Source organism: Neopsephotus bourkii, unplaced genomic scaffold, assembly GCF_033783945.1.
Source record: "Neopsephotus bourkii isolate Nb327-2 ecotype Australia unplaced genomic scaffold, CSIRO-AGI_Nbou_v1 NB_196, whole genome shotgun sequence".
In the NCBI taxonomy this organism is placed as follows: domain Eukaryota; kingdom Metazoa; phylum Chordata; class Aves; order Psittaciformes; family Psittacidae; genus Neopsephotus; species Neopsephotus bourkii.
The window spans coordinates 13,221,928-13,240,323 of NW_026900709.1; the positions used below are offsets into that span (position 1 = coordinate 13,221,928).

At 40.3% G+C, this 18,396-nt stretch overlaps 1 protein-coding gene across 5 annotated transcripts in view; it reads right to left on the reverse strand.

Annotated features, from left to right (window-relative positions):
• Positions 1 to 17,079, reverse strand: part of MYO3B (myosin IIIB) — a 205,685-nt gene extending 188,606 nt beyond the window's left edge. For 2 of the 5 annotated variants that reach the window (XM_061342730.1, XM_061342724.1), the window contains exons 1-3: positions 16,909 to 17,063; positions 13,396 to 13,461; positions 13,161 to 13,200 (exon numbers count right to left, since the gene is read on the reverse strand). In XM_061342730.1, coding sequence (XP_061198714.1) covers positions 13,161 to 13,200; positions 13,396 to 13,402 — 47 coding nt within the window. In that variant the 5' untranslated portion in view covers positions 13,403 to 13,461; positions 16,909 to 17,063. Of the gene's footprint in view, positions 1 to 13,160; positions 13,201 to 13,395; positions 13,462 to 16,908 lie in introns of all 5 variants that reach the window. The other 3 variants (XM_061342747.1, XM_061342739.1, XM_061342756.1) reach the window with 2 other exon arrangements.
• Between the last annotated feature and the right edge of the window lie 1,317 nt (positions 17,080 to 18,396).

The window sequence follows — 18,396 nt, forward strand, 5'->3', positions numbered from 1 at the left end:
ATATTTTACTACAATTACTAAACTGTTCTTAACTCCTGATTCTCCTCCCCAACCCACCCGGGGTGTGGGGGGAGTGGGCAGTGGCTGTGTGGTACTTAGTTGCTGTCTGTAGTTAAACCACCACAATAATATTCATCCTGTAAAAAGTCTGGCTTTCTAACTTCAAACAATAATTTAGATCTTGGTACACTTTGCAATACATTCTGATATATGGTCATCCACAAAAAAGATCTGCTTTATCTTTAGCACATAAAGTGTTATGAAAAGTGAAAGTCTACAAAATTTACATATAGGCCTAATGTCCACTAATACAAAAGCATATTACCAAAGCACTCAGCTACCTCACTGAGGGAAAAAGTACAACTGCTACAGTAGAAACAATAGATGCCAATATGGAGATAAGCAAAAATTCTCAGAGCTTGCTCCTGCCACGTGTTTCACATAGAGAAACACTAATCAATTTCAATTCTACTGATTCAGGGGATTTGAAGAAGAGTAACACCTGCAAGAGCTGTGAACTTGAAGACGGAAGAATTTAAAAAAAAAAAAAAAAAGAAGTCCACAAACTTTCAGAATAGAATTTAAACACAGAATAAAGTAATAACAGACTGGCCTCTTTTGCCAGATTAACTCTTGTCTGCTGCAGATGCTCCTGAACGAGGTTAAGAGAATGCCTGAACTTAATTTACAAAGAGAAAACATAACTGGTAAGGAAGGATGCTGTACTATGCACTGGGTACAGTAACTGCAACCTGGAATAACCAGCCTTTAGCCATTCATTAGCAGCTATTCAGTTTTCTTTTACATTTTGGGGTTCTCTGTTTGCAAACTGGACAAACTAGTAACTTCCAACAGTAATACCTGTATTTAAAGTTAAATTCTATGTAGGAATCCCAAGCTGTATCTCTGTAAACATTACAGCAATATCTGTTGTGGTAGTCCTCACAGAAGTCTCATCAGCTGTCCCCAGGTAACAGTGCAAAGAGAACACCACAGATTGCTATAAGCGTCCTTCAAGGCTCAAAGGTCATTCAATTTTGGCTTCTCTTGTTGGACAAATGAGTTTGTGCACCAGCTCAGCTAGCCACAGAGGTATGCTGGCAGCTCATTCTCCAGTGCCTTGAAACCCTCCCTCAGAGCTCCACAACAAGGGCATTTTTAAAGATGTGTGAGGTGAAATGGATAAATGCACAGACTTAACAGGGTTTCTGAAAACCCCTTTACTTTAGCTATTACAAGGAACACAACAGTCAAACAGTAAACATCTTGCTTTAAGACTTCCTGACACATCAAACTCTTTCAGCTTCTAACTCACTATAAGAAGGACTCCTCAATCTCTTCTTTCAAGCTTGTGCCATTTACGCTGAAACACAGTTGTTCTCTTTCAAGTCATTTCTCCTGACCTCTGCAGCAAGCACCCTTTCTGTGGAAAGAGAGGCTGATTTTCCTTTAAAATGGTTGATAAGAATCCCTTTCCTTTAATCCTTGGTCTTCCTTATTAGATGGCTCCTCTTCAAATCCCCTATGTGACCAAAGTTTAAAGCTTGATAAACTGGCTTATAACAGAGTATTCAACCCTTTATTTAATGCCATTCACTTATTAAAATTTAATTTCTCCTCTCTGTTAGCTTTGGCAGCTGTAAAGTTTATTTCAACCAACTTAACAGGGAAGTAGTGCAACAGACAGGGCAAATATACCCCTACTCAAAATGATGCTTGTAGTCTGATAAACTTACACACAGAAACTTCAAACAGAAATCATAGATGTAGATTTCCATAACTGTCCCAACTGTCAACTGATGGCTTGGCTTCACGAACAAAGATTTGGGAAGGGCTTCACCCACGCTTACTACAAGCACGATGACCAAGGGCATGTGGGATAGGCAAATCTGGTTGGAAAAAAGGCTGCTTAGGCAATCAGGAAGTTTCCTACCAGGAGTGTCATCTGCTGAGGCAATCTCGAGTGACCAATGCCCTCATCCACCCGCATGCAAGGTTGGCTCTGCAGCTTCCAAGGCACCTTGTCACCTACCGTTTCATCCCTCACCTGTCCATACAGACAAGTGAGAGTAAGCCCTTCCAGCCTGCGCAGTGGATTTTTTAGGTGAGGCTCCACATGCGCAGAACTGGCCCCATCCTTTACACCTGAGGTTTAATTGCAACAGCCTAGGTAGTTAGGACAGTGACAGCAAAGTCCTCAGGTCGTACGTTTTGTAAGAGTGTCCTCTTAGATGGAAGACCTTACAAGGCTAGACGAGGTCCGTCAGCCTAGGTTTGAAAATAGGAGTTTTCCTTCTCCTATGAGGATGGCTTGTCTTCACTAATGAAGATTTGGGAAGGACTTTACCCATGCATTCTGAACAAGACCGTCACCTTCTGGGTCAATCACAAGTGACCTATGACGCAACAGCACAACATCAAACATCTAGGCGCGATTCTGACTTAGAGGCGTTCAGTCATAAGCTTACAGATGGTAGTCTTACGCCAGCGGCTCCTCAGCCAAGCGCACACACCAGGGGTCTGAACCTCCAGTTCCTCTCGTACTGAACAGGATTACCATTGCAACAACACAACATCAGTAGGGTAAAACTAACTGTGAAAGAGGGGCCTCATGATCCTTCTGGCTTTTTGGGTTTTAAGCAGGAGGTGTCAGAAAAAGTTACCAGAGGGATAACTGGCTTGTGGCAGCCAAGCGTTCATAGCAACGTTGCTTTTTGATCCTTCGATGTCAGATATTCCTATCATTGTGAAGCAGAATTCACCAAGCATTGGATTGTTCACCCAACTGTCAATACACTTGCATCATATGCACATTTCTGTAAATAGACTTTCTCACATCATTACTGTTCACACAATGGAAGACTTGTTACCCAGGAATAGTTCTACCAAAAATATACTTGAGAGTGTTTCAGAAAAACCAATTGTCTTGGTTTTAGTTGGGATAGAATTAATTTCCTTCCTAGTAGCTGGTACAGTGCTGTGTTTGCCTTTAGTCCAAGAACAATGCTGATAACACACTGAAGTTTTAGTTGCTGTTAAGCAGCCCTTACTCTGATTAAGGATTTTTTAGTCTCTCATGCTCCGCCAGGGAGGAGGAGCACAAGAAACCAGGAGGGAGCAGAGACAGGACACCTTACTCAAACTAGCCACAGGGGTATCCCATACCACACACAGTACATCATGCCCAGCATATAAACTGGGGGAGTTACCTGGAAGGTCAGTCAGACCACTGCTCAGGTCAGGCTGGATATCAGTCAGCAGGTGGCGAGCAACTGTACTGTGCATCACTTGTATTTATTGGTTTGGGGTTTTTTTACTTTCCCCTCTTGGTTTTATATTATGTCCCCTTGTTATTTCCTTTATAATTAACACCTGTACTTTAGGTATTAAACTGTTCTTATCTCATCCTGCAGGTTTTACATTCTTTTGATTCTCCTCCCCATCCTGCCTGGGGAGGGATGAAAGGGGGGGTGAGTAAGCAGCTGCTAGGTGCTGATTTGCCATCTGGGTTTAAACCATACCACCAATTACTGTGTTGGGTTTTTTTGAAATTGCAATATCTGATTTATATCTTTGTGGTATCAATTGTACAAAGGTAATTTTCTATAATTAATTATTTATTTCCTGTTGTAATCGGACATCTGAGATAGTCATAAATATTTATATGTCCAGTTAATTCACTAATGAAAACTGAACTAATTCTAAAAATGGGATGTTATCTCAGAGGCATGCCAACCTAAAGTCTGCTCAACCTTTACATTAGTGAAGGCAACTACCATATGGAAAGCAACTAACAGGAGCTGGAAGACACCTCATCTTAAAAGTATAGTCTAGGAATGAGCTACGATATCAGGACAGAAGAATTTTGTGTGTACCCTAGAACTATTCTCTCATTTGCAGTAACATCCTCCATACTTCTTTGCAATCCTTGGGCTGCTCACTAGCATTAGCAGAGACACTTCCTCTTCAGCAATAGAAATCTCTTTTCTTTTTAGGCACTGAGTTATTGGCCTGTGCAACTCCACTATCCTTTATAGCTTCTGGTAAGCGTTTTGGGCTGCTGGCTGCCTGACAGTAGTTCAGTACCATCTATTGCAAGAGCCTATGGGCATAAATTCCTTTAAGTTAGTTGGCTGTACTGATATCATTCCTCACCCAAACCAGGTCAACATAAACAGCTAATAAAAGAATTTATTTACTACATCTGCAATAGACAATGACATTTATAAAGTTTTATAAAGTCAGAAAAGAACAGAAATTAAAAGAAATAAGTTTACATCCATCCAGACTCGGATCAGTCTTGAGGGTTCTTCTTATCTAATAAACTCACAGCTCTTTTTTCAGCTCCTATCCCCTCACAGAAGAGAATCCTACTTTGGCAATCATTTTTGCTTTATAATCCATTGCCCTCTCTGGGACAATCTGCCTTTGTCCACCTCCTTAAAACACAAGCTACTAGTCATTATCTAAGAAGGAAGTAATCTGTTCCTCCATCAAACTATTGCTTGCCACTTTCTGGAGAGGCTGACAGCTTTAGGCTTCATGCAAAGAGTTTCACCTGCCCCATAAGAAACGTTAGTGGTTACTCACATTTGGCTCACCTTTTCACAATCTGTTAGTCCATTGTGAAGCATAACATTAACTGGAAAATGGCCTAACCTGTGAGCCAAAGCCCCCAAATACTAACATTTAGATTTTTATGTTATTTGTTATGTTGTAAGTAAGCTAACAACCATAGGTTAAGCACACATACAAATGTGATGAAGGCATGTCTCATTTAACTCAGTTTTAATAGAGGCTGTATGTGTTAATAATGGATGATGCTGGAGTTAGATACTAGTTTAACATGTGATCCTATTTTGGAGGGATGTTGCAACATAGCATTTCCAAGGTAAGACCACAGAATTCTTGTCTCGTTCAGTCCAGAAGAACAGAGGAAACACTACTGTAATAAGTCTGGAAGCAGAGGTACTACTACAAATGCTAGGAAATAATGTTATAGACTATGAACACTGCTTTCCTCTCATCATTACTGAGAAAGGTCAGACAGGAAAAGGTCACAAAATATGAAGACTGCTGGTTTTGAAACTGCAGATTCATATAACTTGGCTTCTACAGGGGAAGGGGGGAAAAAAGAAGAAAAAAAAAGAAAAAAGAAAAGGATAAAAAACCCCACAAATGGACAGGGACAGGTTAGAGAGAGTCATGTTTTGCAGGATTTGTTCTCTGAGCATCTCAGACCTATAGCAATTTCAGAAGTGTTTTGCTGGCCTCATGGGCTCCAGGAACAAAAAGAAGGAAAAATGAGGAGTCATAAACCACAGTTTATTCTGTACCTTCAACTACTGGACACCACTGAAAAAGGAAGAAAAACTTTCAGATGACAGTCAGATTCTGAAACAGTTGATGTATTTGCTAATTCATAAGTATGTACCTTTCCTGTAGAAAGGAAGTACAGTGCAATGTCACAAAAACAAAAGGAATATGGTACCCTATGTAAAATCCACTAGAGGTTTGGGGTTTGCTATTTGTACAAAGAAAACACTTAAAAAAATTAGCTGCCAAAAGATGATGAGACAATCACGCAAGTTGATGAGTTAAGTTCCTGATGAAAGATCTTATTATGATTACTCAAAAGGAAACTACTGCACAATCCAGAATTAATCCTTGACAAGGCTATTAGGTTGTGTCAGCAACCGAAGCCATCCATGCCAGAATGACTTTTACCTTGAGTGGGCTGTACTATGACATAACAAAGGTGCTCATGAATTCACAATATTAGGAGAAAACAGACCTGCAGCAGACAAGTATGTGAGCTCTGACTCAAGCCAGATGTAAAACTGCTTATCAACTGCAACAACAAAGTAATGCCCAGCACATGCAAAGAGACATAAGCAACCCAACGGATTACATAATTTTGCAAAAGCTATCCTACAGCCATGCATCTGCCAGAACATGTACCCCATTTTCATTCAGATGCAAACCCTAATGCATGGACTTGATCTCCTAGCCAGACCCTGAGTCTGCCTTGTGGCTACAGACTCGTCTGGCAGTCACTGGACTGTTGGCCACCCCTGGCTGACATCCCTGGGCCTATTCCCCTCACCTGGCTGGGGTTTTGCCAGGATGGCCCATGCTCAGTGAGGCAACTGCCTCTGCTGCCTCACTGGCACCCGCAGCTCCTGGCTCACCTGCCCTTGCAGGGCAGCCAGCTCTCACTGCAGAGTGCCTACTGGCACTTTACCCACACCTTTTTCCAGGCTAGCTTCCCTCAGAACGTGCAAAAAATGGCATGTTTTTCAAATCAAAGAGTAGTGACACCTATAGCTCTATAGAACCTTCAGTGCATATCAAGAGGCAAAACCATTGAGATCCAACAGCTCTATAAACAGATGAGCCAGATACATTTTTCCCATGGTCACTATATTTACCTTAAAGGAAGACAGATGAAGATATGCATGCTCCAGTATCGCCTGGTGATAACAGTCAGGCTTTATACGTCTTAAACTAAACTTTAATGCTAGATACTGTTTATATAGAAAATGTTAATTGAAATAGAATTGAGTGTGGTGTGGAATTTGTAAGGCAAATATTTTAAGGTAAATAAGTTCTTCTTCATCTTTCCTTTTTTCTTTTCTTCCTTCACACAGGGTAAGCAAGTGTTTAAGGCCATAAGGACATACTGTTCTTGACTGAGTAATTATTGAGGCACCCAATATTTAATTACACAAAACCCCATACTGTAAAGCAGAACCCTATTTCAGGACCTGCTTTTAAAAAAATCTCTCCCCCAAAACCTATTCTCAAATTTAATTATTTTCATTTATTAAATAAACAGTTCTTGCAAAATTTTGGAAGTTTAGTAAATATTATTTAACAAAATTAGGCTTTGACACAGATTATAAAATTATTCTGATTTGTAAGTCTCTGGAGTTCATGAAAGCATAAGACTAAGTTTGAATGGTAACAAAATATTCTTCTGCCTGATGAAATATTCATACCCATTTGTCATCAGGACTTTAATAAGGAGGGATACAGCCTTTTCACTTCTGTTCAGTAAGGAACTGGCAAAGATCTTTCTTTCATTTAATTTTGAATGTTAAGAGTAAAATGCCTCCCAAACTCTTCTAATATTTTCCCTTTTCTGTACAACATAGGACTTAGAATGCTACCTACTTAAAAAGATGACTCCATATTTCAGGTAGACAAACACAGACAATAGATAAATAAGGTTTATAAATTTGCACCATACAAAGTTTACAGAAGTTTTCTGGGTGACATGATTTAGTGCAAGGTGTCCCTGCCCATGGCAGGGGGGTTGGAACTAGATGATCTTAAGGTCCTTTCCAGCCCTAACTATTCTATGATTCTAAGCTTTCAATGTTAAAACTTCACTTTACTAAGTTTTCTGCATTTCCCCAGGTGTAATATTGTTAAGATTTAGAGAAGTCAGATTTAATAAAGACAGAAAACTACACCTTAGCCCACCTTACAGCTATTTAAACAGGACCATAATAAATTTCTCATAGTGGTAGTATGATGTTCATTCCTCACAAGAAATAGTCCCAGAACCAGCAATTCTTGTGGCTTCTTTTTAAAAAGGTATTGTAACTTTGTAGTAGAATATGATGCACTTTTTACTGATAATACAGACAGAAGCACAACTGTATGTAGTTTTCCCATTAATTTTCCAACCCTTACTTAATTACTTGATTTAGGACAAGCAGACTATGCATCTGTAACTGACTAAATTCAGAACAGACAGGAAAGCGTGACCAAAAAAAGCAAAAGCTGAGTTCATAGAGGAAAAGACAAAACTTGCTCTCCAGCTCACTTCAAAAATACAAGGAGCATGTGGGTAAAGTGGGCCACACACAACAACACGACAATGAACATGGTCTGTCTTATGAAAGATCATGAGCATGGAGACAGTAACCAGGTGGATGATGAAAAGACAAAGGAATGGTATGTTAATGTAAGAGCTTGCTACTGGGGAGCAGGGGAGGAAGTGGGACAATGAATCTGTTTTGGAAGAAAAGTATAGCATGACTTCTTACATATGTAAAAATACACTTTTGTGTAGTGAATTCTTCACTCTATGCCTCTGAGGGACTACAGTAACTAAGGCAAAGACCTCCTTCAGAGCGCCACCAAGTTAAATATGTCATTTATTGAGCCCCTGCAGCACAGCAGTGCTGATTGCTGGGTTTCTCTCCAGCTGCTTCAGCAGGTCCCATTCTACTGCCAGCTTCCGGACTTTCAAACACCTTATCTGCAGCCCTTGTGTTGCTTTACAGTGCAATTCTGCTGCTGCCTCTAGGTCCCAGGGGTATTCCAGTTTCACTCTGGCTTAAGATGATCTACCATTTTCCTGCCTCGTGCTTGTTATTAGAGCTTTTGCCATTGCTCCCTGAGGAGCCATCTGTAGTCCTTGCTTTCCAAGTGGTTAGTATTCCCTTTATTCTCTTTCAGACAGCTCATGGTAAAATGCAGGTAAGAGTTGAAGAGAAACACTGCTGCCAATACCCAAATTTGTGCAGTACCCAAGTTTGTTCATGCATGTGTTATCAGCTGTAAGTACAGGTTAATCAGGTGTCAGAGCAAGCCAATTCTGTCAAACAAGAGAAACTCAGATTAACTATCTCCAGACAACTCTCTGAAAACTGGAACCTACTAGGATGTGACAGCCACCCCATGACTCCCCACTTCAGGAACACTTTGTCAGGAATCCAGAGGAATGACTTCAGCGTGTGGAGGCAAATATGAGGAAATCTTAAGAGCTGTACCAAGATACCTTAAGGAAGTGGCAGCACTGTAGCATCCTTGTCCACAGTTGTGAACTTGAAGGCTAAAACACTATTTTCCCCATTTTGATTCTCACAGAACTAATCGGCTTGCAAAAGATGTGCCCCAGGACAGAACAGACTATTACATATGGAAAGACCACCTTAATTTATGAAGAGAGAAGAGAGTGTGGATTCTTCACCACAACTGCTTATAGCTGAAAGGACATTATCTGATTTAACAAGTACTCCAAATTGCATTCTTAGTTGTGCCTTGTAAATGCTGCATCCCCAGCCTTTCAGCCTGCCACAAAGAGCATCTGCCTTTCAGCTCAGAGAGTGGAGTAGGTTTCTGTTCCAAATGCCTTTTCACAAATAAGTCAAAAGAAGGTGTCCATTTCACAGTAGCCAGTTCACTGTATGAGGGTGTGAAACCAAGCACATTTTCTCAGCAGGGCAGCTAAACTCTGTGAAGTTCTCAGCTGAGCAACCTCATGCCATCACAAATGACCATGCCAACACCTTTTTTCCAGCTATTAAATCAGCTAGCTTCTCTGTATTACAATATATGCATTATTACAGTCAGTAGCAATAGTCTTTCACTCTTGAAAAGGGAAAGAGGCCAAACCACTACCAGTGAGAAGCAACTTGGCCTATTTACATGAATCACTGATAATAAACTTTAGTTTATTGTTCACTGACTTCTGCAGACCCTCCAAAACCTGCCAGCATATCAACTGCTTCTGTTCTCAGGACCTATGAAAAGAATACCAGCAAGGTATCTCCACTAATATCACCTTCCTATATATTGTCAGCTGCTAAACTCAAGTCACTTTCCTTGACTAACACTGGTACATCCTCTACGTTTGATGACAGTACGTATGATCTACAATACAGCAATCAGTTCAGTTTTATAATAGTTTTTCATTGAAACAGTGATCTTGCCACAAAACACGAGGCATCATACCAGACGCATTTATGAGCAAATTCCCTACTTTTTAGCATGTTCAAAGTATTTGTTAAAAAAGAATATAAAACAGCTGAAAAATATCCTTTTCATTAAATGAATGGGGGATTTTCCCTATAAATATAACTGTGAAAGGCTTTTTAACTGTTTTCCAAAAGTACGGACAACAGGTGATTGTAAAATGTTCTGTAACTTTTTGAAGATATACTCTTCTTTGCTGAACTCATTTTTAATCACAGGAAATTTTTTGAGTCATGTACCATTAGCTGACATATTTATCTCATCTTATGATCTTTCCTGGCTTGCCTCTCAGAGCCATTAATTCAATGCTCTATCTGCTGCAGTTGCTCATACTGCAGGTGACATTTATGTTAGGTTTGTTTCCGCAAAAGAAAATGTATTCGAAAAGGTAGTCTGACAGGTCTTTATATCCACTTCACAGGCTACACGCAAGTATAAAGATCATCCATGTAACTACTGACAGAAACAATTAGAGAACAAGTGAAGACAACAAGAGGTGCACCAAATATGCCCTCTTCTTTCAAGTGAGATGGAAGTAATCCTTCAGCCCTCCAGTAAGTTTAAAACACAGTGTGAAAAACCTACAAGGAAACACAAAAAATGCATTCCCACTTTAAACTTTTTACAACTCCTCCTGCTTAATACCCTCAGACTGAGTTTATTCCCCATATATCCAGGAAAACTGCTAGCAACATCTATATTACATACTTTCAATTATCAAAATAAGGGGTTTTAATGTTTTCTTTTCCTTTCCTTTCAGAACAGGTTTTATACCAATTCTTTAGAGCAAACACAACCATGTACCAAATAGCTCAGTGACAGGTTCTTTGGACATGCTATCAACATGACAGGACTGTCCCATGGTGGAAGTGAAGTGGATACTGATTATATAGTTGGTACCCAGACTGCCTAGCTGGCATACTTAGAGATCAGGGACTCGAAGGAGAACAGCTTCTGCTCTCCCTATACCTCCAGGTTTTGCTGGCTAATCTCAAAGTTAATATAGTACAATGTATGCATTTGCCTGATGCCTAAACTGAGGATAGAAGCAGCAGAGAACACTGAATGAGGAAACTCTCCACCTTGCTGAAATGAGTAAAATCCTGCTTGAATAGGAAAGTATTTATGAAACGATATAATTTTTCCTTTTCCAAGGAGCAGTCAGTTGTAAAGATGAGACCCACCTTGGGATCAGCATCACCCTCCCAGCTCTATGCCTACTCAGGAAACTAAAAAGAACAGAGACAGCACTCTTTCAAACAGTTTTAAGCAGCATTTTTTGTTGTCCAGATTTCAATGCCAGGAAGAAAATTTTCCCTAAATATTTCTATGTTTTCCATCCACACACACAAAAAAAAAAAAAAAAAGAAGCCAGAGGTGCCTCTACCTTCTTACATCTAAATATTTTTGTGCACAGCACATCATTTCCATATGAATCTCAATTGGTATTCATTGTCAGGCTTGGAGCCAAACTCAAGCAGGCCATTGCAGATCAACTGCCCATCCCTTTGCAGGATACTTCCCCACTACAAGGTATCATAAAGCCTTTATCCAAGCATTTACAGTACGCTGCTTATTACTGACACAGAGTCCTCCTAAAGAACTGTTCCACAAAAAAACTTCTATCTCCTGAAAGCTTTAGTTAGAAAACAACACACCTGCAACAAGGAGATGTGTAACTGCAGTTAGCAAGCTCTATTTGAGACTTGCACACCTAGGTCCAAATGTGAGAAAGAGGAAAGGCTGGGAAGGCAGCAAAAAAGGTGCAGTTTCAAACCTACAAGTTCAGTACAACCTCCATGGTACAGCTGTAAATAAGCCAATCAAGGACAGAGCAGAGGGTTTACTCGGTCCTACAGCAAACCAATACACCTGAGCCTTAGGGCAGCCTTACAAGAGTAGGCATCACTGCAAAAGTCCAAGATCCTCCCCCTAGTCACAAGATGCTTATATATTTGCAAGTCACAAAGCATTTTGGAGAGGAAATAATGGCATACAGTACAGATCACTGTGCATTTGATAGATGTATCTGTCTTGCAAATACAGCTTTGTCAAGGACACAGGCATCTGCTGGCTAATAGGAGTCAAACCTTTTATACACATGGATGACTGCATATCTCCGCAAAAATGTGCTAATCTAACTAGATTTTGTCTTTCAAGAGAGATCACCTTAGCGTGACAGTGCAAACTGTCTTGTCATTAGCTTCATGATCACCATGACTTAAAAAGAGCTACTCTTGTTACTATACACACACATAAGAACCTATGTAAGATTTTTTCTTCTTTTAAGAGCAAACACTTAGCTATGTAAATCCTTAGTTGAAAACTGCATTACCTACAGCATTAATATTCTCAGTGAGCTGATTTTTCTTTTTCAAATTTTTGATAATGAAATCCCTGTGTTTCATTTCACAATAGGTTGACACTGACAGGGCCATGAATCCTGATGGAAAGAGAGCTACCATTTTACTTTTTTGGCAAAGATCATCAGCAGAAAAAAGTATACCATGAGTCAATTCTTCAGACAGGAGTTATAATGAAAGTAGTACAGGTTGCACCCTTCACAACCCATTCTTTCTTATAATATCAATGTTGTAAAAGCTTATTCATCTTCCAATACTGGAGGCACTGCCCATCATCAAAACCATCAACACTACAAACTCGTAACTCAAGACTAGCAGCTTTTAAGGTATGATTAAAAACAATCACTCTTTTGAAAGAAGATAACAGGTAAGGCCTATAGAAACTAAGCACTGTTATTTTCTTTCAGAGATGAGGCCAGAGAGTTTCCTAATAAATATAACTAAGAATTTTACCAGTCACAGAAATCTATATTTCACCAAGACATGCACCACCCAGTTCAAAAGTCTCTCTCTAGCAAGTAGTTTCTGCACAGCAGTAGAAAGACAAGTGACTGAACAAGCCCACAATCACAAGGGAAGTTCTACCCTTAGAGAATGTTCGTGAATGGAATTAATGCTTCTAGTGCAACCTGAGTCTAATACAGCTGTGCTACTACAAATGTATGAAGGCCACATTAAGAAGCAACAACAGCCAGTAACCATTATTTTTAATTACAAGTTCTTGGTGAGTAATTTTCTTTCACAGTGTTCTTGGTGTTAGGATGAAATCAGGAGTCAGCTATTTTTCCTAGCTTGATAACTTTAATTTCATTACTTGAGAAAGAAAAAAAGAAGGTTAAGAAATACAGCTGCAAGCAGAGCAACGCTTCATAGCTACTAGCTGACCATCTGTAAGATAATTAGGACATGTTAGCAGAATGAGACAAGGACTTATCTATTTTACGGGAAGGGAGTCAGAACACTACAATAAATTTGTTTTTTTCTCCAGGATGCCACAGAATATGACATTTGAAAATTCTTTCTTACCTATTCCAGTTTGCTTCAGGACTTGCTTTGTTCTCAGCTGCTGCAACAACAAATACAAAAGTAAAAGCTTGACAGCCTTCAAGACACTTGAGATCTTTGGCATTTCTCCAGCTGTTTCAAAGTAACAGGCTACCCAAGCTAACAGCTGTTGACATACACAAACCCAACTGCTTGCATTATAATTCTATGCCAAAGCTGATAAGTGACAAAGTGAAAAATTAAAGTTTGCACTCACCTGACATAGCTCCTGTTGGCCATATGCTGGACTCAGCAAAAGGTAATGTCTCTCTGAGCAATAAACCTAGAACAGGTAAAGGCTGAATTATTAACAAGAACATGAGGAGGTCTCAAAGGCACATGATGAATGAAACAGAAATGCAAAACTTACAGTCTGATTTAGTTTGTAAAGGGAACTTAAGAGTTTTCTGAACTCTTTCTCAACTGATCTATTTCAGACACTAAATGGCATATGGAAAGAAGCAGGATAATGCTTTACTGCAGTGCAATACATGATGAACACAGTACTCTGAACTGCCTTCATACCAGTCTCTCACAAAGTAGAATTTAACTAAAATGGAAATATCCGGCTTCTATCATATGGTCATTGTATACATTCCCATTCCACTGGTCACCTCTCTTTTCCATCGTTAACCACTAACATGCTTCCAACTCTGTGTTCTGTCCTCCAGCTCTTTGTACCTAAGACCGCAGATGTGCTCTTTAAGCAACTTGTAATTGTGCTGATATAGTCTCTAAGTTCACACAGTATTTCAGGCTTAAAACTGGGTCATCCAATTAACTCTAAATATGGCACAGCACAGCAGGAATGAAATCTATGGATTTCTGGGCAAAGGCTGGAACTTCTTTTACATAACTTTGTGTCTTTGCTCACAGCAATTAGAAAGTACCAACCAGCATAAGAAACCTTGCCAGGATGAAAGGAAAAACTGACATCAATTTTCCCTCTCAAGAGAATATTTTCTAGTTCCTCTGTATTCTGTTCTGCAGAATTCTTATTATTACTTGCAGTGCCATGCAGCAGATACTAATGAGTAGGACAGCATTCAGAAAATGACATAATCTATTTGGACACTTCACATTGCTCCATCTAAATGTTAAGTTCCTAATCTGGGGGAGGGATCAAGACACGGAATTCATCTTAGATATTCAAATGTGAATACCCACATGGAAGTTGGACATTTAAACTGACATTCACAACAGGAAAGTAAGACCAGCATGCGGATCTGGGAGAGGGGCACTGCTCAGGAAAAGGACCTATCGGAAATTCTTCACATGGCGTCTCAGTGAAACTGGGGCTGAGTGCCTTAATTTGCTTACTCCACTTCAATACCTTCCCTCACTTGGAATTCACAGAATCACAGAATGATTTGGGTTGGAAAGGACCTTAAGATCACCTAGTTACCACCCCCTGCATTTCTTTCTTATACCCTGTTCTGCACTCCCTCCACGTTTGAATCTTAGGCTGCCTCTCACATCTAGCCACAAAAGAAGATGGACAATGAGTTCCTGTCCTCTACAAAAATAAAACCTAGCTAAATACAAGGTAGGAAGTATGTATTTATTAACAGAGGTGCTGCCATCTGCTTTACAGAATTGACCTTGCTATTGAATACAGAATTTTCAGTCATTGCACACAACGTAGGAATAATAACACAGATTCAATACAAGCAGATCTTTCTTTCACCAATATGCCCAGCTTAATAAATTGTTGAAGCCGTGAACACTGACACCCTGGAAATTACATCCCTTTCAAGTGTTTCAGGTTGCTTACCAGAGAAATCTCTGGGGGTTAGTGCACACGCTGCTCTGTGAATTGGATGGATAAATGATTCCTTATTGTTTCTGCTGCAGCAGAAGACTGAAGAAGACAGAATTTTCTTCTGAATCATGTGTAAAGTGAGAAAGATCCAAGCAAAGCCAAAAAGATACAGTGTCCATGCAGAATGTTAGACAAACAGCTGCCTAAATAGAGTGACAGTAATTATGCCATTATCTCAGGTGGGCTGAACACATAAAATCTGACTCCAGCAACTTTAATTGCCATCAACCACAATGCGGTCAGGATAAGCAGGCAAACAAAGAGCTATTTTCTACAGCCTTACACTTTATCTTGATATTCTGGCCAAGAAACCAGTGGCTACAAGGGCAGAGGAACAGTGAAAGATGTGAAAGGGTATGTGCTATCTTTAACTCTTCCCTTATTCTGAGATATTTGTATCTCACACATGCTCTACTACTAAAAGTTACTCCTTTTATTAATTCCTATCATGCTCTATCAGGAAATGTGTTAATTTTCCTTAATTTTCATATATTTCAAAAGAAACATTGTCAAATTAACGCAAACTAGTATTTTCAAATGTGTAGTTCTGCTTTTCCACATATATATGTGAAAAAGCATTCCACATATACAGTGTAGTTCATTTTTCTACATACAATATCAGTACTCCCTCTCCACACAGCAGGATACAGTCAGTGTCTGAGGAAGGATCAACTGGGTAAAAGGCGGAGAAAAAGAGGACCAGACAGCAAGAGGCTACTAACATGTCTTGTTCCTTACAAAGCAACAACAAAGAATTAAAAATCTCATACGTCCTCCCCCCTTGTCATATGCCATTATCACATGCCAGTTTTCAGCTGTGGTCAGCACAAGCTTCCTGCCTGCTGTGCAGCATTCAGATGGGAAAGCTCAGCCTTACACTATTAGACACTTATCCCAGAGTACTGGCATTCTAGCCTGAGCCATACAGCTTTCCAGCTTTGACACAAAGAAAGCATGTACAGTCCTACACAACGCATTACTTAGAGAACTTCTCTTCCCCAGAGAAGGGGAAAATTCCTTGCAAAAATATTGCACAATTAGACAACAGCAGTTTCTCAAATTATTTTTCAGGTTTCTGGTGTACCACATCAATCCCAAGGCCTTACTTTGTTAATGTTGCATTGTAGGATTTCCTTTTGCTGAAGTACCAAACAAATCAGTCACCTCTCATCACCCCAGACAAACCACCCTTTCCCCGCTACTTATGTCACCTTTCAACTCTCAAAGCAAAAGCTGTGCAAAGCCATGAAAGTTGCATGAAAGGCAAGACAAGTTAGGAGGGAACTAGCAGAAGACTGATTTCATGCACTAGATGGTTGTTTCTTCTAAAATTCTACCTGCAGAGCAGTCCCTGCACTTTCCATAACCAGCAGAACACGTGCTTTCTTCAGCTGCACATTCTCATGCCTTGGCTGACCACCACCTTTACAGTGCACTCTTCTGTCCTTTAGATACCCTTGCTGCAGCTCCCTCACCTTCTTCTTATCTCCCCCTCCCCATTTTAGAAGCTACATGGCCTTATTAAATAGCACAGTGGTAATCCATCACAGCAAACAACTCTTCATATTTGTTTTGTCCCATTAGCACTACAAGGAATACAGCTCAATATTTTAGTTTGTAATGCAGGAGTCTTTACTAAAAATGCCTACTCTGGACTTATGTCCTGATTGCCAGACAAATTGCAGCTTGCTAATTCTGCTGCAGTTCAGCTCCGCTCAATTGCACAAAAATTAATTAAATAGTAAGAACAACAAAAGAAAAACTCCTATTCAGTGAAGTGCTGATTGTTCCTGCAGGTTCATTCCCAACTTCCCTGAAACAACCAAGCCAAAGGTGCCTCTCTATTCTCTGGCTCTACATTACTGAAGCTCAGCAGGGAGAATAATAGGTAAAAAGTTTAGTGCTCACCTGACCAGTTATGCTCAGGGTTTGTACAAGGCTTTTCCTCTCCTCCTCATTTTCTGTTGCTGATCCATAGGCTCTCCTCTCATCTTTCTCCTCTCTTCTATTTCTTTGGGGTAGATCACTAGAACTCACCTCTAGAGAAGGAAAGTTTGTAAGAACTAACAAAAGCGAGGCTACAGACATACAACCTATCATACTAAGTGTGCTCAGATGCTTCAGATTACATCACAAAACTAGGGCTAGAGGAAAAAAAAAATCACCATAATTTTCAGTACTTCAAAACCCCTTCCTAAACAAGAGTGGTTTTTGATTACTCTCACAGCTCCACACGGTGTATCAGCACTTTGTTCATTATTCCCTTCTCCTCCAGTTCCTTAGTGACAGATGGCTGTTAGAGTAACTTTGGGTTTCCTGACGCAAAATGTTTCTCCCCCTCAGACAAGCCTGCATTCAGAAGCCCCTTGTTAGCAAGCCTCTCCAGACACAGCACAGCAAGAATCATTGTCTTTGTCAAATGAACTTTTTATTCTGAATAATTTGGCAGAAACACTGCATAACTGGTCCTGGCAGCTCTTAAAGCAACCAAACCACCCTTGCACTGCTCACTAAGTCTCTCTTCCATGTACTCAGGAGTCAAAACCACAGGTACAGTATTTCTTTTAATCAAGAACTCTGGATGGTACTGGATAAATCACTTACTCACTTACTCTGCGCATATATCAACAAGGCAGCATGTAATTCTGAGGAACAAATAACACAGTGCCACTCACTCTCCAACATGCACAAACATAGAATAGTTAGGGTTGGAAAGGACCTTAAGATCATCTAGTTCCAACCCCCCTGCTATGGGCAGGGACACCTCGCACTAAACCATGTCACCCAAGGCTCTGTCCAATCTGGTACTGAACACCGCCAGGGATGGAGCATTCACAGCTTCCCTGGGCAACCCATTCCAGTGCCTCACCACCCTTACAGTAAAGAACGTCTTCCTTATATCCAATCTAAACTTCTCCTGTTTAAGTTTTAACCCATTACCCCTTGTCCTATCACTACAGTCCTTAATGAAGAGTCCCTCCCCAGCATCCCTATAGGCCCCATTCAGATACTGGAAGGCTGCTATGAGGTCTCCACGCAGCCTTCTCTTCTCCAGGCTGAACAGCCCCAACTTTCTCAGCCTATCTTCATACGGGAGGTGCTCCAGTGCCCTGATCATCCTTGTTGCCCTCCTCTGGACTTGTTCCAACAGTTCCATGTCCTTTTTATGTTGAGGACACCAGAACTGCACACAATGCTTCAAGTGAGGTCTGACGAGAGCATAGTAGAGGGGCAGGATCACCTCCTTCGATCTGCTGGTCACACTTCCTTTGATGCAGCCCAGGATACGGTTCCTAATCATGGAATACCACAGAGCTGCAAGTACCAGCACAGAAATTTCATACTTTCCCTGCTTCCAAAGCAATCCATTTACACTTGAACTAGCCTTCCATTTTA